The 19,236-nt window shown below is 37.2% G+C and overlaps 1 protein-coding gene across 1 annotated transcript; it reads right to left on the minus strand.

The window, feature by feature from the left end:
- Positions 1-12,585: 12,585 nt before the first annotated feature.
- On the minus strand, positions 12,586-15,235 carry LOC110230038 (meiosis-specific protein ASY2-like). Its single transcript, XM_021031759.1, has 5 exons — positions 14,623-15,235; positions 13,811-14,545; positions 13,604-13,764; positions 12,839-13,517; positions 12,586-12,764 (listed from the first exon to the last, which is right to left on the minus strand). The coding sequence occupies exons 1-5, from the start codon at positions 15,233-15,235 to the stop codon at positions 12,586-12,588; spliced, it is 2,367 nt and encodes a 788-aa protein (XP_020887418.1).
- Positions 15,236-19,236: the final 4,001 nt, after the last annotated feature.

Genomic DNA, 19,236 nt, shown 5'->3' on the forward strand with positions numbered 1-19,236 from the left:
TATAATGTGTTTCTTTAATTTATACAGAAGATGTTGTTATTATCTAATATTCCAATTAAAACGAGGGAGAAGTTGTTGAAGGAAACAAAAAAAAAAGAAGGAAAAAAAAAACGAGGGAGAAGTTGTTATTATCGAATTAAAAAGAAAATGTTGAGAGCATGTATTAATTTTAGTAATTTATTTAATATACAGTTTTAAAATCTTAAAATATTTTATAATATATATATGAATTATCGAAATTTGTTTTTTTTAAAGAATAAGTCTATATATGTTTAAAATTATTTAATATTAATATTAGTTATTTATAAATTTGAATATATATTGATAAACTATAGAATTGATTTATTAAAATGCCTGCGGTTTATCCACGGATCTTGCGAACTCAAACGGGACGGATGCGCGCATACTATCTACTCTCACAGATTTTGCAAGGTGGGGTTTTTTGTAGGTCGAATTTTTTTTAACCCGGTACGAGATGAGTTTGACCTACCTGCTTTTCAGGTCAAAATCGTACTATGACTATGATCCATCGATTCAAATAGTTTGTTTATTTTCTTCAGTTTTTACAAAATGTGTGGTTGTCTTTGTAACTTCAAGGTCTCTCCCATATCATAAATCCTTATCTCATCTGAAGTTAGCTAAACACTATGGTACTATGTAACAATACTTTGTTGCACTAGTAAAATGTTTGATTGATGCTTCAAAATATTATTGTTAAAGCAAACATTATAAAGGTAGAATTTCCTGGTATTGGATGGGAAAAGACCTAATATCTTAGTGGTAACCTAGTTATTATTCTATGAGTTTTTCATATATTATTCCTTCCTATCTCAAATAAGTTTAATTTGTCTACATATATTTTTGTATTGTTAGTAGCATAATCTTCTACACATTAGTTCCTTGTTTTTCTATTCTTCTTTCTTATGCACCATTTTCACGCGATCTTTTCTTAAAAACCCAATCATCTTGTTATGTTGTTTACTTTTATATTTAAGTATATCATTCTTTTGATGAATTGATGCATCGTATTCGTTTTGGAATCAAAATATAGGTTTTCTATTTCAACAAAGTAACTTTATCGTTAGTTCAAAGAAAGTTATAACTGTGGTATTGATAGTGAAAAACAAATCCTAGAGAATTTGTTTCATATAAAAAATGCAACAAAAAAGTGGTGATAATTAATACTCAATACTCAATTATATTATCAAAAAAAAAAAAAAAAAAAAAATTAATACTCAATTATTCAAATAAATGCAAATTTAACCCTCAAATCAATAATGTTAAACAACCAATGGATGACAAAATGCTCCATTTCACTTGTAGTGAAATTTTGGATAAAATCCCAAAATAACTTCATAGTTTCGATTTAGAGAAAAAAAAAAACTTAGCTTTAGATTCAGACTTTTCAAGAAAAATCTTAGTTTTTTTCTCATGGAAGAATCTCTTAGCTTACTTAAATGTTCATGTGTTTTGTCTAGAGCATAGATCATACAAATCTCACGATAGTCCATAATCCATCCGATTATAGGAGCAGAACAATTTCAATCGGTCTAACATGTTCTACATCGATTGAAGTAACTGCTTTGATGAAGAGTGAATCAAATCTTTGCTAGAGAAATATAAAAGATTCGAACTTTGTGATCAAATTAAAAAAAGAAACTAACTATTTTAATATAAATATTTTAAAATTGTTAGATGAGAACTTGTGTGTTTTTTTTTTCATAGTCCGATAGTTTCTTTAGTAGGGTTCTTAGGAAAATTTTTTTTTAAAGTATTTTATTTCATAAAATTTAATAATTATTGCAATTTATAAAATATTAAACATATTTTATTTTCAAACCTTTAAAAGTAGATGTGCAATTTTTATATATAGTAACATATTTTTAATTTTTTATATTAGTCTAAAATATATGACAAAAAAAATATATTAGTCTAAAATATAAAATTTGAAGTATTTAAATTACATTATACAAGAGTGGAATCACAATTATAATAGAAGGAAAAACTAAAGTCTTACGATTTTAAAATATAAATTAAAAAGTTATATTTTGTATTCAAGAAAAATAAGTATGAAAATTAAGTGTTTAAAACATAATTGAATCTTTCATGAAACACAATTGGGCTGCGATGACCAAACATAATTGGGCCCAAGAGAAAACAAATAAAAATCATAAAAAAATTATAAAACGCACGTGGAGGAGAATTCATCGTCTTTTTTTTTTTTTTTTGGTTTAAAGAATTAATCGTCTTCTTCGTTTGGATCAAGTTTTATAAAACCACCGCAACGACGACGAAACCGATTACGATTCCGATATAAATTAATCACGCAATATCGATTTAATCACGCAACCACAACAACTGATTTTTCATTATAAAGATGTGAGAATTGTGATTTTTGGTTTATACATTGATTTTGTTCTATTGGTTTGATTTTGATAAATAATCAATGTAAAACCAAAAATCACAATTCTCACATCTTTTAGTGAAAAATCAGTTGTATATTCCCATAATTATTTATGCATGCATTTGTCAAATATTAAACCAAACAAATTCCATTTTATTAATATATATGTTTAATCTATAATTTTTCAATAGATATAACTCAACTAAAACGGTTTGGAAATCCAAACAAGAGGTACAAAGTTTATATAGCTTATGTTTAATCTAACATACTATGTGCTAGAATATCTGAGTTAGAATTTATTTTTCGGGAAATATACGAAATAGAAAAAAATAACATTCATCCTTGTAAACAGAGCTAAAAGCGTCGAAAAATGCTGGCTATATAGTCATCTTCTACACCAACTCGGATTAATAAGTTGCAAGAGCTATATTTTCATTTGCTAGTACTCAATAATATATGGCATCACCCATATAAGTGCTTTCAACTCTGCGTGTAATGGAGAGACGCTTCTTCGTACATTCTTAGGGCTTGACTGGTTTAAACGCAGCGGTTGCGATTGCGGTTGTGGGAGTTTGCGGAAGCGGGCGATTGCGATTTCAAGCGTTATTTAGCGTTTTGACCGACTGGTTAAGCGGTTGTAAATGGGTGCGTTTGCGGAAGATTTACGACTGGTTGATCAGCGGGTACGATAGCGGTTAAACCAAAATTTACCAAAATAAATTTAATATATGATTGTAAAAAAGTATAAAACACCAAAAACTATAATTATGAAAAAGTATAAATTTTTTAAACATGATTAATGATTAAAAACTATAAATAATTATTCAAATAAATTTTATATTGAAAACAAAAATAATTATTAATATTCTAAAATTAAAGTTAGATAATTATTATTTTTTTAGAATTAACGTGAATATATATGACTTGATAATATATATTTTAATTTATTTATTTTCTTTTTTTTTAGTTTCTTTCATTTTTTAAACCGCCCGCAACTGCAAACGCTTGCGGGAAAGAGCTTTTGAAATCCAGCGATTTCGAGCGGTTCGAAGCGGTGTGAAGTGATTTCTGTGATTGGTACCAACCGCTAACAACCGCAACCAACCGCTAACAGCCGCTAGGCGGGTGCTAGCGGGAGAACCAATCAAGCCCTTAGTCTTTATGATAGATCCATCCACATCGTCTTGAAAGAAATACGAAGCTAAACTCGAAAATACGATATGTCTCCCTCTAGCTATGACCCAATCATATAACATCGATAACCAATATTTTCCAGGATTAAGTAAGCGGAAATCTAAGAAAAAAAAAGTAGCTTCCCATGACTTGAAGAAGACCAATATTATTACACATACTATAATTTGAATATAATATAGTTGATGTATTTGTTCTTTTTGGAATATCAAAGATGACTTTCCAAAATTTGTCATAATTTAATAAGTTTGTGAATTAGCAATTTATGTAAATTGAATGTTTGAAGGGAATATATACAAAGTAACTATGAATTCAAAAAGAATATATAAATTAACCATGAGCTACAGTATCATGTCTGTAACATGTCGGAATGCATGTGTAATTACGTAAATGTCATTTGTAACACGTTTTTTTCGTATTACATGTGATAACATAATATATCTCTTTTTATCATATATTTTTCTCGTATTACACGTTATTTATAAAGAACACATGGTATTTCTTGGAAAAAACATTATATTTAGTTTAATATCTTTTTTTTTTTGCAACATTTAATATCTCTCTTTATCATGTTATTTTGTAATAATACACGTCTTTTTTATTAAGATCACATGTGATTTCTTTTAAAAAAAGATGATTATTTTTTTGTAATACACGATTTTTATTAAGATTACATGTGATTTCTTTTAAAAAAAAATTATTCAGATTTGTTGGTGTCGGATCCCGCACCAGAAGTCCGCGACCAACCAAAGATTGCCACGTAGTCAAGATAATGGCCCATAAAGGATGAAGCCCATTGGACCCGTGAGCCGAAGGGACGGTCGAAGTGGTGGTCACCATTTCAATAATCCGAAGTGACTGCACTGTGACACGAGTTCGGTGTAGAAGACACGGGTAAGTCGGTTCAAGGAAACTTGGGCCAAAAAAGGCGAGGCTCATGAAGATCAGAGTCAACTCAAATTCAAACGTTGAGCATTAAAGTCGAAGAATCAAAACGGACACATTTAAGAAGGAATAATTGTACTTAATTATTCATTTTAATGTTGTTTCTCTATGTATAAATATAGAGGCCAATGGCCATGAAAAGGGGATCTTCCTCTCAAGCAAGAAATAATATAGCAATTTTCGTAGCAATTTTATAAGTTTTTACATATTCATTTTTGTCCCTCAAGAATAATCCTTCCTACTTAACAAAATACTTGAGTGTGTGAATCCGACATCCACATTTTGGCGCCGTCTGTGGGGAGATTAGGTTCTTGAGTGGTCAGATTTTTTCTTTATCACACTTCCGAGATAAGCAACAATGTCCGGAGGAGACGCTGCTGAGACATCATTGGCCGAAACCCTCAAAGCTATGCAGCAAACCATGGCGGACATATCACAAAAGTTCTCGGATGTGGAAAAGGCCGTCGATACGTTGCAAACATCCCAGGTATCTCTTAGTCAAAACGTCAATACTATACAAACTCGTGTTCGCTCTCAAAGTGCAGGAAACCCGGTGGGAATCCGAAGAGGGATATTCAACTCGCCAAGTTCCGCTGCACGAAATGAAGCTAGCGGACAAACAACTCCCGGTGCTACTAATAATGTAGCTCAGACGTTGGAAGAAGAGACGCAGCTCGGGGATGAAGAACAACTTGCAGCTCAGTACGAGCAGGAGAACCTCGACCAGTTCGAGACCATGAGGAAGGTTAGCCAGGAATTAAAAGAAATGAAATCAAAATTTCATCAAGCTACAAGTTCAGAGCCAGACATCAATCGAGTCATTGAAGAAGCTAGGCGAACACCTTTCATCTCGCGAATTGCGAGTTTGAGGATCAAAGATTCCCGGAAACTCAAATTGGACCCTTACAGCGGATTGGAGGATCCAAAAAGCTATCTCGCAGCTTTTCTGATCGCTGCAGGAAGAGTCGAATTGGATGAAGCTGATGAGGACGCAGGCTACTGCAAGCTGTTTTCGGAGAATCTATGTGGCCAAGCTCTAATGTGGTTCACCCAATTAGAGCCGGGTTCGATCAGCAATTTCGACGAACTATCAGCCGTATTCTTAAAACAATATTCCATCCTTATGGATAAAAGCGTTTCGGATGCCGATCTTTGGAATTTATCACAAGGGTCAAGTGAGTCACTTCGAGTTTTCATCACCAAGTTCAAAGGAGTGCTGTCAAAACTCCCAAGAATCTCGCAGCAATCAGCTTTATCTGCCCTACGAAAAGGATTGCGACATGATTCAAGGTTTAAAGAAGACTTAATACTTCATAAACCAGACACAATTCAGGATGCACTCTTTCGCGCGAACAATTGGATGGAGGTAGAGGACGAAAAAGAAAGTTTTGCCAAAAGAAATAAGCAAGAAAAGCCAGCAATCACCTTCCCTGCCAAGAAGTTCGAGCCTAGGGAGAGCAAAGGACCAAGGAAATTTGGGTCGCAACCCTTCAATAGTACCATTGGAAAGCAATTCCAAGGGAAAGGAAGATCAAACACTTGGGTCCGTGATGAAAGTCTATATTGCGACATTCATAAAGTAACCGGACACTTAACCAAGGATTACAGCGTTCTTAAAAAGCACCTCGCAGAGCTTTGGGCTAGTGGCGATCTTCCTAAATTCGATATAAAAGATTTTGTGAAGGAATACCACGAAGCAAAGGAAAACTCCAAAGATCAAGATTCCAAAAGACCAAGGTTATCCAACGAGGAAGAACCAAGGAGTTCTAAGGGTAAGATCAATGTGATTCTAGGAGGTTCCAGATTTTGCGGAGATTCAATAAGTTCCATCAAAAAGCATAGACGAAATGTCTTACTCAAAGCAAGCTTGAGCGAAGAAATTGATTTTCAAGGTGCCTCAATATCATTTAATGAAGAAGAAACGCGGCATCTCGAAAGACCGCATGATGATGCTCTAGTCATTACTCTTGATGTCGCTAACTTCGAAGTATCAAGGATCCTTATAGATACAGGCAGTTCGGTTGACTTGATCTTTTTAAGTACTCTAGAAAAAATGGGAATCAGCCGAGGAGACATAGTAGGACCCCCATCTCCGTTAGTTGCGTTCACAAGCGAGTCAGCCATGTCTCTCGGAACAATCAAGCTACCGGTCCTTGCCAAGAAGGTATCGAAGATCGTGGACTTCGTCGTCTTCGATAAGCCCGCAGCTTACAACATCATCCTCGGGACTCCCTGGATTTATCGGATGAAAGCAGTCCCCTCTACATACCATCAATGTATAAAATTTCCAACATCAAATGGGGTGGGAACAATTCGGGGAGATCAAGAAGCTTCACGGACGTGTTACTTAGCTAGCCACCGTTTGAAGATCCAATAGCAATTAACAAAGCCCGCAAAAGAAGGACTAAGGCAAAAATTTCCTAGTGGGCAGGAAAAAGAGGATGTGGTAGTCGAAGTGGCATTAGAAGAAGACAAACCAGATCGGAAAATTCGAATTGGAGCAACATTGACTGGCCAAATAAAAGAAGCTTTGATCGAACTCTTAAGGAAAAACAAAGCATCATTTGCATGGTCAGCAGCGGACATGCCCGGCATAAATCCGAGTATAATTTGTCATGAATTAAACGTGGATCCAAGCTTCAAACCGGTGAAACAAAAAAGAAGAAAGCTTGGAGTGGAGCGGGTAAAAATAGTAAACGACGAAGTGGATAAACTTTTGAAGATAGGGTCCATAAGAGAAGTGCAATATCCGGAATGGGTAGCAAACACTGTCGTTGTCAAGAAAAAGAATGGAAAAGATAGGGTTTGCATCGACTTTACAGACCTAAATAAAGCATGTCCCAAAGATAGTTTCCCGCTCCCGCATATAGATCGACTTGTAGAGTCCACCGCTGGAAATGAGCTGTTAACGTTCATGGACGCCTTCTCGGGTTATAATCAGATAATGATGAACCCCGAAGATCAAGAAAAGACGTCATTTATCACAGATAGAGGTATCTACTGTTACAAGGTAATGCCTTTTGGTTTGAAAAATGCAGGAGCAACTTATCAACGGTTGGTGAACAAAATGTTTCACAATCACCTCGGGAAGACTATGGAAGTCTACATAGATGATATGTTGGTTAAATCGTTGAAGAAAAAAGATCATGTTAAACATTTGGAGGAATGTTTTGATATTCTCAATAAATACCAAATGAAGCTGAACCCGGCGAAGTGCACATTTGGAGTCCCATCCGGAGAATTTCTTGGCTATATCGTGACAGAAAGAGGGATTGAAGCCAATCCAAATCAAATTAACGCCTTTCTAAACATGCCATCTCCAAGAAACTTCAAAGAAGTACAACGGTTGACTGGGCGGATTGCGGCTTTGAATCGTTTTATCTCGAGATCAACAGATAAGTCGTTGCCTTTCTACCAAATTCTAAAAGGGAACAAAGGATTCCTTTGGGGTGAGAAGTGTGAAGAAGCTTTTGGGCAGCTTAAGGCATACTTAACCACTCCACCTATACTGTCCAAACCGGAAGTCGATGAAAAACTTTACTTGTACGTATCAGTTTCAAACCACGCGGTTAGTGGAGTCTTGGTTCGGGAAGACCGTGGGGAGCAGAAACCAATTTACTACGTGAGCAAGTCAATGACGGATCCGGAAACCAGATACACAATGATGGAAAAACTCGCACTCGCGGTGGTAACTTCGGCTCGGAAACTACGTCCATATTTTCAATCCCATCCGGTCGAAGTATTAACTAACCAACCACTCAGAACAATACTTCATAGTCCAAGTCAATCCGGACGTTTGGCGAAATGGGTGGTGGAATTAAGCGAGTACGACATAGAGTTCAAAAGCCGGATCAGTATGAAGGCTCAGGTCTTAGCAGACTTCCTGACCGAACTACCAATACCTGGAACGATAGAGCAACCTGAGAACCAAACTTGGAAATTACACGTAGACGGGTCTTCAACAAAACAAGGATCCGGAGTGGGAATCAGGTTGGAATCTCCAACATCAGAAGTTCTGGAACAATCATTCCGATTGTTATTCAATGCCTCCAACAACGAGGCAGAATACGAAGCCCTGATTGCCGGACTTCGACTAGCACAAGGAGTTGGAGCTAAGGAAATATTGGCTTATTGCGATTCGCAATTAGTGGTTAACCAATTTAATGGAGACTATGAAGCCAAAGATTCAAGAATGGAAGCATACCTTGAAGTGGTAAAGGATTTATCTAGGAATTTCTCGAAATTCGAATTAATCCGCATACCTCGGGGAGAGAATACAACTGCGGACGCACTTGCCGCACTGGCGTCAACATCAGATCCTGAGTTAAAGAGAGTTATTCCAGTGGAATGCATCTCGGAGCGAAGCATTCAAGACAGCAAGGAAACCCTCGTCGTCACAAGGTCTCGAGCAGCGGCACGCGACCGTGGCGAACCAGAGATCGAACCGCCACCCAGCAAACGCAGGAAATCAAAGGGATCAAACACATCTAACAAGGAACCCGTTGTCTTAGCTGAAGAAGTGGTTCCAGAAACGATGTTAGAAACCGAGCCATTAATCGAGGAGGATATTCTTGAACCGAACGAGCATCCCGAACCAGAGCCGCGAATATTTCACAAAGTTGACCAAATTCCGGCTAAAGACTGGGGGGCTGACTGGAGGGAGCCAATAAAGCACTACATCACGACAGGTGAGCTCCCAAAGAATAAATGGCAGGCCAGGAAAATGAAAGTCGTTAGCGCGAAATTTTGTCTGTCAAAGGATGCGTTGTATAGACGAGGTGTCAGTGACCCTTACCTATTATGCATTTTTGGGCCCGAAGTCGAAATCGTCATGAGCGAGGTGCATGAAGGATTATGTGGGAGTCATTCATCAGGAAGAGCTATGGCTTTTAAAGTTAAAAGAATGGGGTATTTTTGGCCCACTATGATCACAGATTGTGTTAAGTTTGCCCAAAGATGTAAGCGCTGCCAACTCCATGCACCATTGATCCATCAACCGTCGGAATTATTCTCCTCCATTTCCGCCCCATACCCGTTTATGAGGTGGTCAATGGACATCATTGGGCCATTGCACAAATCAACTCGAGGTGTACAGTACCTTTTAGTCCTTACGGACTACTTTTCAAAATGGATTGAAGCTGAGGCGTATGTCGGTATCAAGGATTCGGCGGTTAAGACCTTTATTTGGAAAAACATTATATGTCGACATGGAGTTCCATACGAAATAGTCACTGATAATGGGCCACAATTCATTTCACACGAGTTTGATGCCTTTTGTGCGGACTGGGGAATCAAAGTTAGTTATTCTACTCCACGATATCCACAAGGAAACGGACAAGCTGAAGCCGCGAACAAGACAATATTAAGCAATCTCAAGAAACGCTTAAGTCATCTAAAGGGAGGATGGTATGAAGAACTCCAACCCGTCCTGTGGGCCTATCGTACAACCCCTAGGCGACCTACAGGAGAAACTCCATTCTCTTTGGTTTATGGCATGGAGGCGGTAGTACCAGCTGAACTCAATGTGCCCGGACTTCGTCGAACAGAAGCGCCGTTAAATGAGGAAGAAAATTCAGCAATGCTTAATGATTCACTAGATACCATAAATGAAAGGCGTGATCAAGCTCTAATTCGGATCCAGAATTACCAACAGGCAGCAGCCCGGTATTACAATTCTAAGGTTAAAAGTAGGCCGTTATTCGTGGGAGATTATGTATTAAGGCGCGTCTTTGACAATAGAAAAGAAGAAGGTGCCGGTAAACTCGGTATTAATTGGGAAGGACCTTACATTATTACCGAAGTGGTTCGGAACGGTGTTTATAGGTTGAAAGACTTAGAAGACAATCCAGTCAAGCGACCTTGGAATGTGATCAACCTAAAGAAATTTTATGTTTAAAGCTACATGCATTGTTTATGTACATGAACTACGGTGTGGCTTGATCCCGAGATGGGTACGTAGGCAGCTCGAAAACGAGTTCAGCTATTAATAAAAGTTTGTTTTATTTCTTTATTAAAGGAGAAAGGTTCGACTGTGCGAACAAGTGAAGCAAATAGAAGGTTCGGCTAAGCGAACATACAAGGAATTGGAAATAAAGCATTATTTAGAAGACGGAATGTCCCTCATCGTACACTTCGGACTATGGAAATCTTGTTGACGAGCAGAACACTTCAACTCCTTGACCAGCAAGATCGAGGATTGGCATCATACAGTCTGGAATTCGAGCAAAGTCTGAAATTCCAAGCTCAATCCACTCTCCGGGGTGAGATTCAAGGATGTGAAGATCTCTTGACACCGTAGTAAGCCTGCGTTGCATCCGGTTAATCCTCTTCCGAAGTCTCCTCTTTTCCGACATAAGCTTCAGGTGTTGAAGCTCGAGTGCCTCTATGAACGCCGTCGCTGTTCCTTGGTCCCTGATTGGGAGATCCCTGATCAAAGCACATGGGGCTCGGATCTGAGATCTCAAGATGCCGCGAAGTGGAGGAGGCTGCCTGTTTGGCTCATTTGGAACATCTTCGTTTATCATTCCGATTCTGGAGAAGTCGGGCATGGATTCTGAACAGCGAAGATTGAACTCCATACCTACTAAAATGAAAAGAATGGTGAGGAGTAAAGGGAAATTGAGACTACAATTTATAGGAACGACACATCCCTAACAAGCTGCGGATTCTATCCAAGGAATGGAGTGATTCGCGGAGAGATTTATGCCCTCGAACAGATCCTGCATTAAAAAGGCGCATCTCCAAGAATATTTGGAAAGAAAGGAAAGTTGCAAATATTTCCATAAATAAAAAGGGGCCGAAGCCCATTACGAGTTTTAAAAAAAAAAAAAGAAAGAAGTGAAGAAGTTAAAGAACATTTATGGGAGAGGCTCAGGAACAGGCTCCTTCATCGCCGGTTTAGTCTTCGAAGTGGACGCCTTGTTCTTGGCATCCACTTCGGAACGATCCCGAACGCGTTTCCGGCAGTTGCTGGCCTCCTCCTCCAGGTCCTCTTCCTCTTCACTGTCGGATGGAACGGCGCAGACAGGGGCGTTCATGGGACCCGGGACTCCTCTAGCGCGGAGATACATCCGAAGCATCTTCGGGATCTCAGCAACGGAGTCGAAGTTCCGCCACTCCCATTGAAAGGGATCACTCTCCAAGGCCCGTATCTTCCTTTCCACCCGAGCGATGCGAGCCTTGAGCGTCTGCCTTTTGAGTCCCAGCCGCTGCCTCTCTTCACACAAGCGACGGTGCTTGTCGGCGACCTAGCATAAAAATGAGTGAATAAGACGAAACAAGAAGTTTTAAATCAAAAACTTTAATATTTACCTTGTCAATAAAATCGCAAGCCTCTTTCTTCTCCTTCGGAGGAAAGTGAAAGACGGCGTGAGGGAAGAGAACGCCGGCCGGTTCAAAGCCGTCGCCGGACAAGAAGAGTGGGCTGCCGGGATCAACGGGGGCTACTGTTTCGTTTTCCATTCTTAAAATATTTCTCAAGTAAGATTCTAAAGTCATGCTTAAATAAAGCTTAGAAGTAGGTAAGCCTTTATTTATAATGATTTAGGGTTTGTCTTGGAACCATAAACCCAATAATGGTAGTGTGTCCGAGTGGTTTAAACCATTTTTGGAAATCGAGAAAAAGCACTTTTTGCATTAAAGACGAGCCGTTTTCCTTACTTATAAGAAGGGAAAGCGCAACCGTCGCATTAACTACAAAAGTTTCTAAGGCCCAAGCCCAATAAGTTTATCGAGTTGACTAAACCCGAAGTGGGGAACTCGCTCTAAGCCGAGCTCAGTTCTCGCATTCTAAAGAGAAAGGTCTGATCAGCCTAAAAATCTCAAAAGCATAGCCACAAGGCCACAAAAGGTTAAAAGCGGACTTTGCAAACCCGCATATAATTTTAACCAAACCCCCTTGGGTCACAACCTAGAAAGGTTTAAAAGCCTCCTCAGGCAAATATCTTGTTCAAAAGAAAATAATAAAGCCTCCTTAGGCAAAAATAAGTTTGAAATTAAGTCTTAAAAATAAAGGGACAATCCCCAATTTAAAGTGGACACAGCCACTACGGAGCAGCAGCCACCTCGGAATCCGGCTCAACAGTCGAAGCTGCATTCTTCTCCTTGGCAGCTGCTTGATCAGATGAAGCTCCCTGACCACCTTCCGCGGTACAACCAACCTCCGGAGTGACCTCCGGTACCATAGGAGCTACGGGCGGGACAACGCCTTCCGTCTCACTTGAGCCTAGGAATAATAATTCCAGTCAATCAAAGGTACAAGAAAAGGAAAGGTAATAAATATCAGGAGCCAAGCATTACCTGCCCAGTCTAGACCTGATTCGCTTATAGGAGGCGATTCAGTGAAGAATTCCTCGAAGTCCTGAGGGTTGAAGGTCGAAGTAGGAAGAGCTGCCAAGCGACTCCGCTTTTCAGAAAGATTAGCCGACAGTTCGGTTCTCTCTTGATCCTCGGAGAAATCTGTATCATGGATTTGATCCAGCAGGATCAGGTTGCTCTCGTGCTCCTTGATGTCTGATTCCAAGTCAGACCTAGCCTTCTCATTCTGCATGAATCGGATGGCCCCTTGGATCAACTCCATCCCGCGTTCCTTAACCTCTTTTCTGGCTTTTGATGCCGACCTCGCCAACTCGGAGTCACGCAATTTGGCAATCGCCTTGTACTTCGCGTTGAGCTCGATGAGTTGGTTGTTCAGGGAATCAGCGTTTGATTCGGACTCTTGAAGCCTACCTTGAACACCAGAAAACTCTTCCTGGAGCTTGAAGTTCTGGTCGTACTGACCCTGCAGCTCCCCCTTTATCTGCGCAAGCTCGGATGTTAAATTGTCGACTTTGTCCTCCAGATCGTGCTTGGAGCCGGCAGAAGAACTGAGTTCAGCCTCAAGGGCAGAGAGTTTCTTTTTCCACATGTCAATCTCCTTCTCCCGTCCAATGACCAACCCTTCGTAATGTTCGATCATGTCGTTAAATTCGCTATGAGCCTGGCATTACACATGAACCCGGGATGGCGAGTCAGTTCGCAGAATGGCAATACAATAAAAAACATATAAAAGAAAACGGAACTAACCCGAGATGAGTGATGCGCGTGAAGCAAATAGCGTTCACGAATCGCAGGGCGCCATTTGTCGAAGTCTGGCAAGATTGAACCCGATCGGGTCTTGAAGCATCGGAAGACGCTGCCCTCTTTCTCCATAGCTGCGAAGAAAGAAGAGTTGTAAAAATCGGAATCTTAATGGAAATAAAAAAACGTTGAAGACTGTATGAATCACCAAACCTGAAAGCGATTTGACTTGAGGGACAAGAGCAGGCTTTAACCTCGAGGAAGCATCTCGAGATTCAGAATCTCCCTTTTTTGGAGACGCGCTCCGGGCAGTCTTTCCACTATCAGGCTGGGAAGAGGAAGACATATCAACCGGTCGTGGATGACCCATTGGTTCAGAAGGAGGGGATGACCGAGGTGAGCGGTCAGTCCGGGCCCTTGACTTTTCCCTCTGCGGGGAAGAATCACTGCGAGAGGACTTGTCTCTCTTCCGGCGAACCAAGTTCTTAATTGGTTCGTTACTAAAATCATCTCGGGGAGGACGAGGTGAATCACGGCGAGGAGATTGATCCCTCCGAGGAGAACGTGAGTCGCGGCGATCGCGACGAGGAGTTAGTCTGAAGGAAGCAACAGATCGGGCTCCCTCGGTGCTGCCATCATCAACCAGCAAGGTCCTACTGTAGTCCTTCTTGTCTATAGAAGTCGCGAGAAACTTTTTCTTCTCCTCGCAAGCCTCAGCCATCGGCTTGGAAAGCAACTTACGTTTGGCCGCAAGGGCCCGAGATGACATTCCTTGAGTTGAGGGAGGGGGAGGGATTTGATGAAGATGACCAGGCGGACTCAACCTGAGTCTGTGGTTAGCTTCTAGGAATCGCTCAAGAGTGAAAGAATTCCAAAGGGTTTCCCCTTCAAGAATTATTTTGAAGAATTCAATGAACTCTTCAGATGGGAGAGCGGAAGCGACGAAAGCTGCGAAATGAAACAACGGTGTTAGTTAATAAAGATAAAGAAACAACCGGGAAAGATACGGGCGACCTAATCTCTACCAGGTTTCGCCGACCACTTCGAAGGGAGGAAATCTGCAAGATTTCCAATCGAAGCGGGAGTTTTCTTAATCAGAAACCAAGGATGATGCCAATTTTCATCCTTGTTTGGAAGATGCGAAATGATGTTCCTGTTGGCGTTAGGATATGCTGAGAAATACCCCGTTTTCTTCGATGAGCTTCTCACGCTTAGAAGCTCATTTAGTTCAGTAACTCCGACGACATAACCGGCCTCCGCCGCGATTGTAATAATTCCAAGAATGGTACGGAGAAGGTTGGGGGTTAATTGAGGAAGAGCGATTTCAAGAGCCGCTAGGTATAGAACTAGGGCTTCGGGAAGCGGGAAGGTTAATCCGCAACCCTTGAAATAAATCTCGTACACACAGAAGTAACCATCGCGATGGTTCTCTGGGGATTCTGTGGGGGAAGCTATTTGTGCTTCCGCCATAATTTCCGGCGGAATCCGGCAAAGCTCTCTCAACCGCTCAAGGGATTGAAGAGTACAAGTGGATCTATAGTGCGGACCGGCAATATCATCAGAGCGGGTGCACTCGTCGTTGCTAGAACGCCTCTCATCGAAAGACGGAAACTCGGGTCTATCGGAATCAGAAGTCATTGGGAAAAGATTAAAAGATCCGGCGAAGAGAGGTTTTTTGTGAAGAGAAGAAGAGAGAGTTTTTGATTAAAGTACAAAAGTAAAAGAAGAGAGTAATGGTGAAAAGAAGTTACCTCAAGCTAATGATGAAACCGCCTCAGAAGTTGTGTGGGAAGTGGGAAGGTTTTTCCCGTTTTAATAGTAATTAATCAATATGCGGTCATAATGATGACAAATGTCATTTGGTTAAAAATGGCTAGTGCCGAAATTAAAGGAGTGATGAGATTTCCGGCGGGAAATCAGAAAGATTCTCGAGCGCAATCTTTGGCCACTTGAGCATTTAAAGTCCTCCGAATTGGAATAGCACTTCGAAGAACTTGGGGGGCTAATTGTTGGTGTCGGATCCCGCACCAGAAGTCCGCGACCAACCAAAGATTGCCACGTAGTCAAGATAATGGCCCATAAAGGATGAAGCCCATTGGACCCGTGAGCCGAAGGGACGGTCGAAGTGGTGGTCACCATTTCAATAATCCGAAGTGACTGCACTGTGACACGAGTTCGGTGTAGAAGACACGGGTAAGTCGGTTCAAGGAAACTTGGGCCAAAAAAGGCGAGGCTCATGAAGATCAGAGTCAACTCAAATTCAAACGTTGAGCATTAAAGTCGAAGAATCAAAACGGACACATTTAAGAAGGAATAATTGTACTTAATTATTCATTTTAATGTCGTTTCTCTATGTATAAATATAGAGGCCAATGGCCATGAAAAGGTGATCTTCCTCTCAAGCAAGAAATAATATAGCAATTTTCGTAGCAATTTTATAAGTTTTTACATATTCATTTTTGTCCCTCAAGAATAATCCTTCCTACTTAACAAAATACTTGAGTGTGTGAATCCGACATCCACAAGATTAAATTTTCCGTAACAATATTTTTTTCTTAAAAAACCACTACGTAACAATGTTTTTTTTTTAAAAGTTGACTATGTTTTTTGAAATATCAATGTATTTTAGTTAAATATAACGTGTGAAATTTAAATGTTACATGATATTTTGAAAAATCTCACGAAACTGTCTTGCATATCGTTGATATCGCAACAAACAAAAGATAGTTTTGGTATTTCACTTCATTTGACAACGTGGATCCATGACTATTTTGCAATAAAAAAACTTTCTGTATGCTATTTTCTTAATTTCAGTATTTTATTTGGCTATTCAATAATATTACCCATGTTTTAATTGTAAAAATTAAATGGAAAGTATGATGTGACACACATGTAGAAAATCAAATATCATCACCATAAGAGATATAACATAAATTAAAATATATAGATGATTAAAATACTTTAAAAATGCCTGAATTTGAATAAGCAACATACATTATTATTCTATTATACATCTGGCGTAGCATAGCTCTTTGGCATTAGGATAATCTTCTTCTTTCCAACAACGTTCCTTCTTAGCTCTTGGTCCGAAACAACACCAACGATCCTTTTTGAATGATATCTTGCAAAAGGTTTTGATACACGGTGGTATTGTAATATTGAGCATTGATCTATGTATCTCGCCACCCATTTATTTAAAACACACAAACCAAAATTTGACGAGTGGGAAAAAATAAGTGATCATTTGATATATATATTGGAAAAACTATACATACACTCATGTAGAGCGAAGAGAGAGAACATGACTATGCATATTAGAAGTATATGTGATGATTTCATGGTTTGGATGTTTCAATTGACCTTGTTGTGGTTCTTGTTTGTAATTTGTAAATACATAATGTGTGTGTATATATATAATCCTCCATTTTTACATATCTCATACCATTTCCAGTATCTGGAATATTTTTAATAAATTACCAAATTTCAATATTTTGACTATTTCAAAAAATTACCATTCCTTCCTTTTTTTTCTTTAATTGTCTATTGGTAGATGGATATTTGTAGAATTTTTTGATACTGAAAGTTGATAGATTTATAAAGTTAGTAGATATAAAAATTGTATCAATCATTAATTAAATATTCTAATAAAATATTTTGATGGATTTTTCATAGAATGTCATGTATATATTAACCTTTTCTGAAACTACTAGATGATGTCCCACGAAAATAATATCATTTATTAAAATTAAATAATATACAGTAGAACCTTTATAAATTAATACTCGATAAATTAATAAACACGATAAATTAATAAATTTGGCCGGTCCCGTGCCGGGACTGTGTAAAAATTAACCAAATTCGATAAGATAATAAGTTTTTTGAAATCTCTATGTAAAAATATAGTCCCAATAATATCATAAATTAATAATCATGTAAATTTGCAAATATATATATATAATAATTTTAGTGTTTTTCATAAAAATAGCCAAAATTTGTTGTAAGTTTTCTAATTTTGAATATGCATAATTTTTATTTTAATAGTCGTATATGTTTTTAAAATACAATAATGGATGTCAATATCTGTGAAATTGAATTTATGTATATCGTTTGTATATGTGAATTCTATAATCGTTGTTATTTATTGTCAAAATAAATTATTTTCTCTTCGAAATATTAAGTTTAAAGGCTAAAACTGTAAAATTCATAACATCCAACACATTAATTTTATTTAGATCACATTTCTTTACCTTGTATTTTAAAAAAACGTTTTCTCAATTGGCACAAAACTTTCTATAAATTAATAAGTATTAATTTACGCTATAAATTAATATCACTATAAATTAATAAAATATCATGGTCCTAACATTATTAATTTAAAGAGGTTTTACTACTAGAACTTCTATAAATTAATACTCAATAAAATAATAAACACGATTAATTAATAAATTTGGCCTGTTCCGAATCGGGACAATGTAAAAAATTAACCAAATTCGATAAGATAATAAGATAATAAGTTTTTTAAAATCCCGATGTCAAAATATAGTCCCAATAATATCATAAATTAATAATCATGTAAATTTGCACATATATATAATAATAATAATAATAATAATAATAATAATAATAATAATAATAATAATAATAATAATAATAATAATAATAATAATAATAATAATAATAATAATAATAATAATAATAATAATAGTAATAATAATAATAATAATAATAATAATAATAATAATAATAATAATAATAATAATAATAATAATAATAATAATAATAATAATAATAATAATAATAATAATAATATTAGTGTTTTCATAAAAATAGCCAAACGTTGTTGTAATTTTTCTAATTTTGAATATGCATAATTTTTATTTTAATGGTCTTATATGTTTCTAAAATACAACAATGGATGTCAATATTTGTGAATTTTAATTTATGTATATCGTTTGTATATGTGAATTCTATAATCGTTGTTATTTTTATCAAAATAAATTATTTCTCTTCGAAATATTAAGTATTTAAGGTTAAAACTATAAAATTTATAACATTCAAAACATTAATTCTATTTAGATCACATTGCTTTACCTAGTATTTTTTAAAAAGTTTTCACAATTGAAAAAAACTTTCTATAAATTAATAAGAATTAATTTACACTATAAATTAATAAGTATTAATTTATAGATAAATTGATATCACTATAAATTAATAAAATATCATGGTCCCAACATTATTAATTTATAGAGGTTTACTGTAATAAAGTATATTAAACGATTCTTATATTGGAATGACCAATTCTTGGGTTTGCTATATCATCTAATTAAACAAATTAAAAAACAAATAAATTAATAAAACTCCCTAAATTGAATTAATTGTAAAATTTAAATTATAATCATTCTTTTATAAACCCAAACTGATATATAAGTTCCTTTAATTGTAAAATCTAAACCCTAACCACTCTTTTATAAACCCAAACTGGTATATAATTTTATTTAATTGTAAAATCCAAACCTTAACCACTCTTATATAAACCTGAAGCGACATATAGTTTTGCTTAATTATAAAATCTAAACCCTAAAACTCATTTATAAACCCAAATCGATATATAATTTTGTTTAATTGTAAAATCTAAACCC

Source organism: Arabidopsis lyrata, assembly GCF_000004255.2.
Source record: "Arabidopsis lyrata subsp. lyrata unplaced genomic scaffold ARALYscaffold_3, whole genome shotgun sequence".
Taxonomy (NCBI): Eukaryota; Viridiplantae; Streptophyta; class Magnoliopsida; order Brassicales; family Brassicaceae; genus Arabidopsis; species Arabidopsis lyrata.

Coding starts and splice junctions, on each gene's coding strand:
- LOC110230038 (XM_021031759.1), bottom strand. CDS start 15,235: ATGACTTCTGATTCCGATAGACCCGAGTTTCCGTCTTTCGATGAGAGG. Junction 13,765..13,810: donor TCAAGTCAAATCGCTTTCAG/GTTTGGTGATTC, acceptor ATTTCCATTAAG/ATTCCGATTTTTACAACTCT. Junction 12,765..12,838: donor ATCAGGTCTAGACTGGGCAG/GTAATGCTTGGC, acceptor TATTATTCCTAG/GCTCAAGTGAGACGGAAGGC.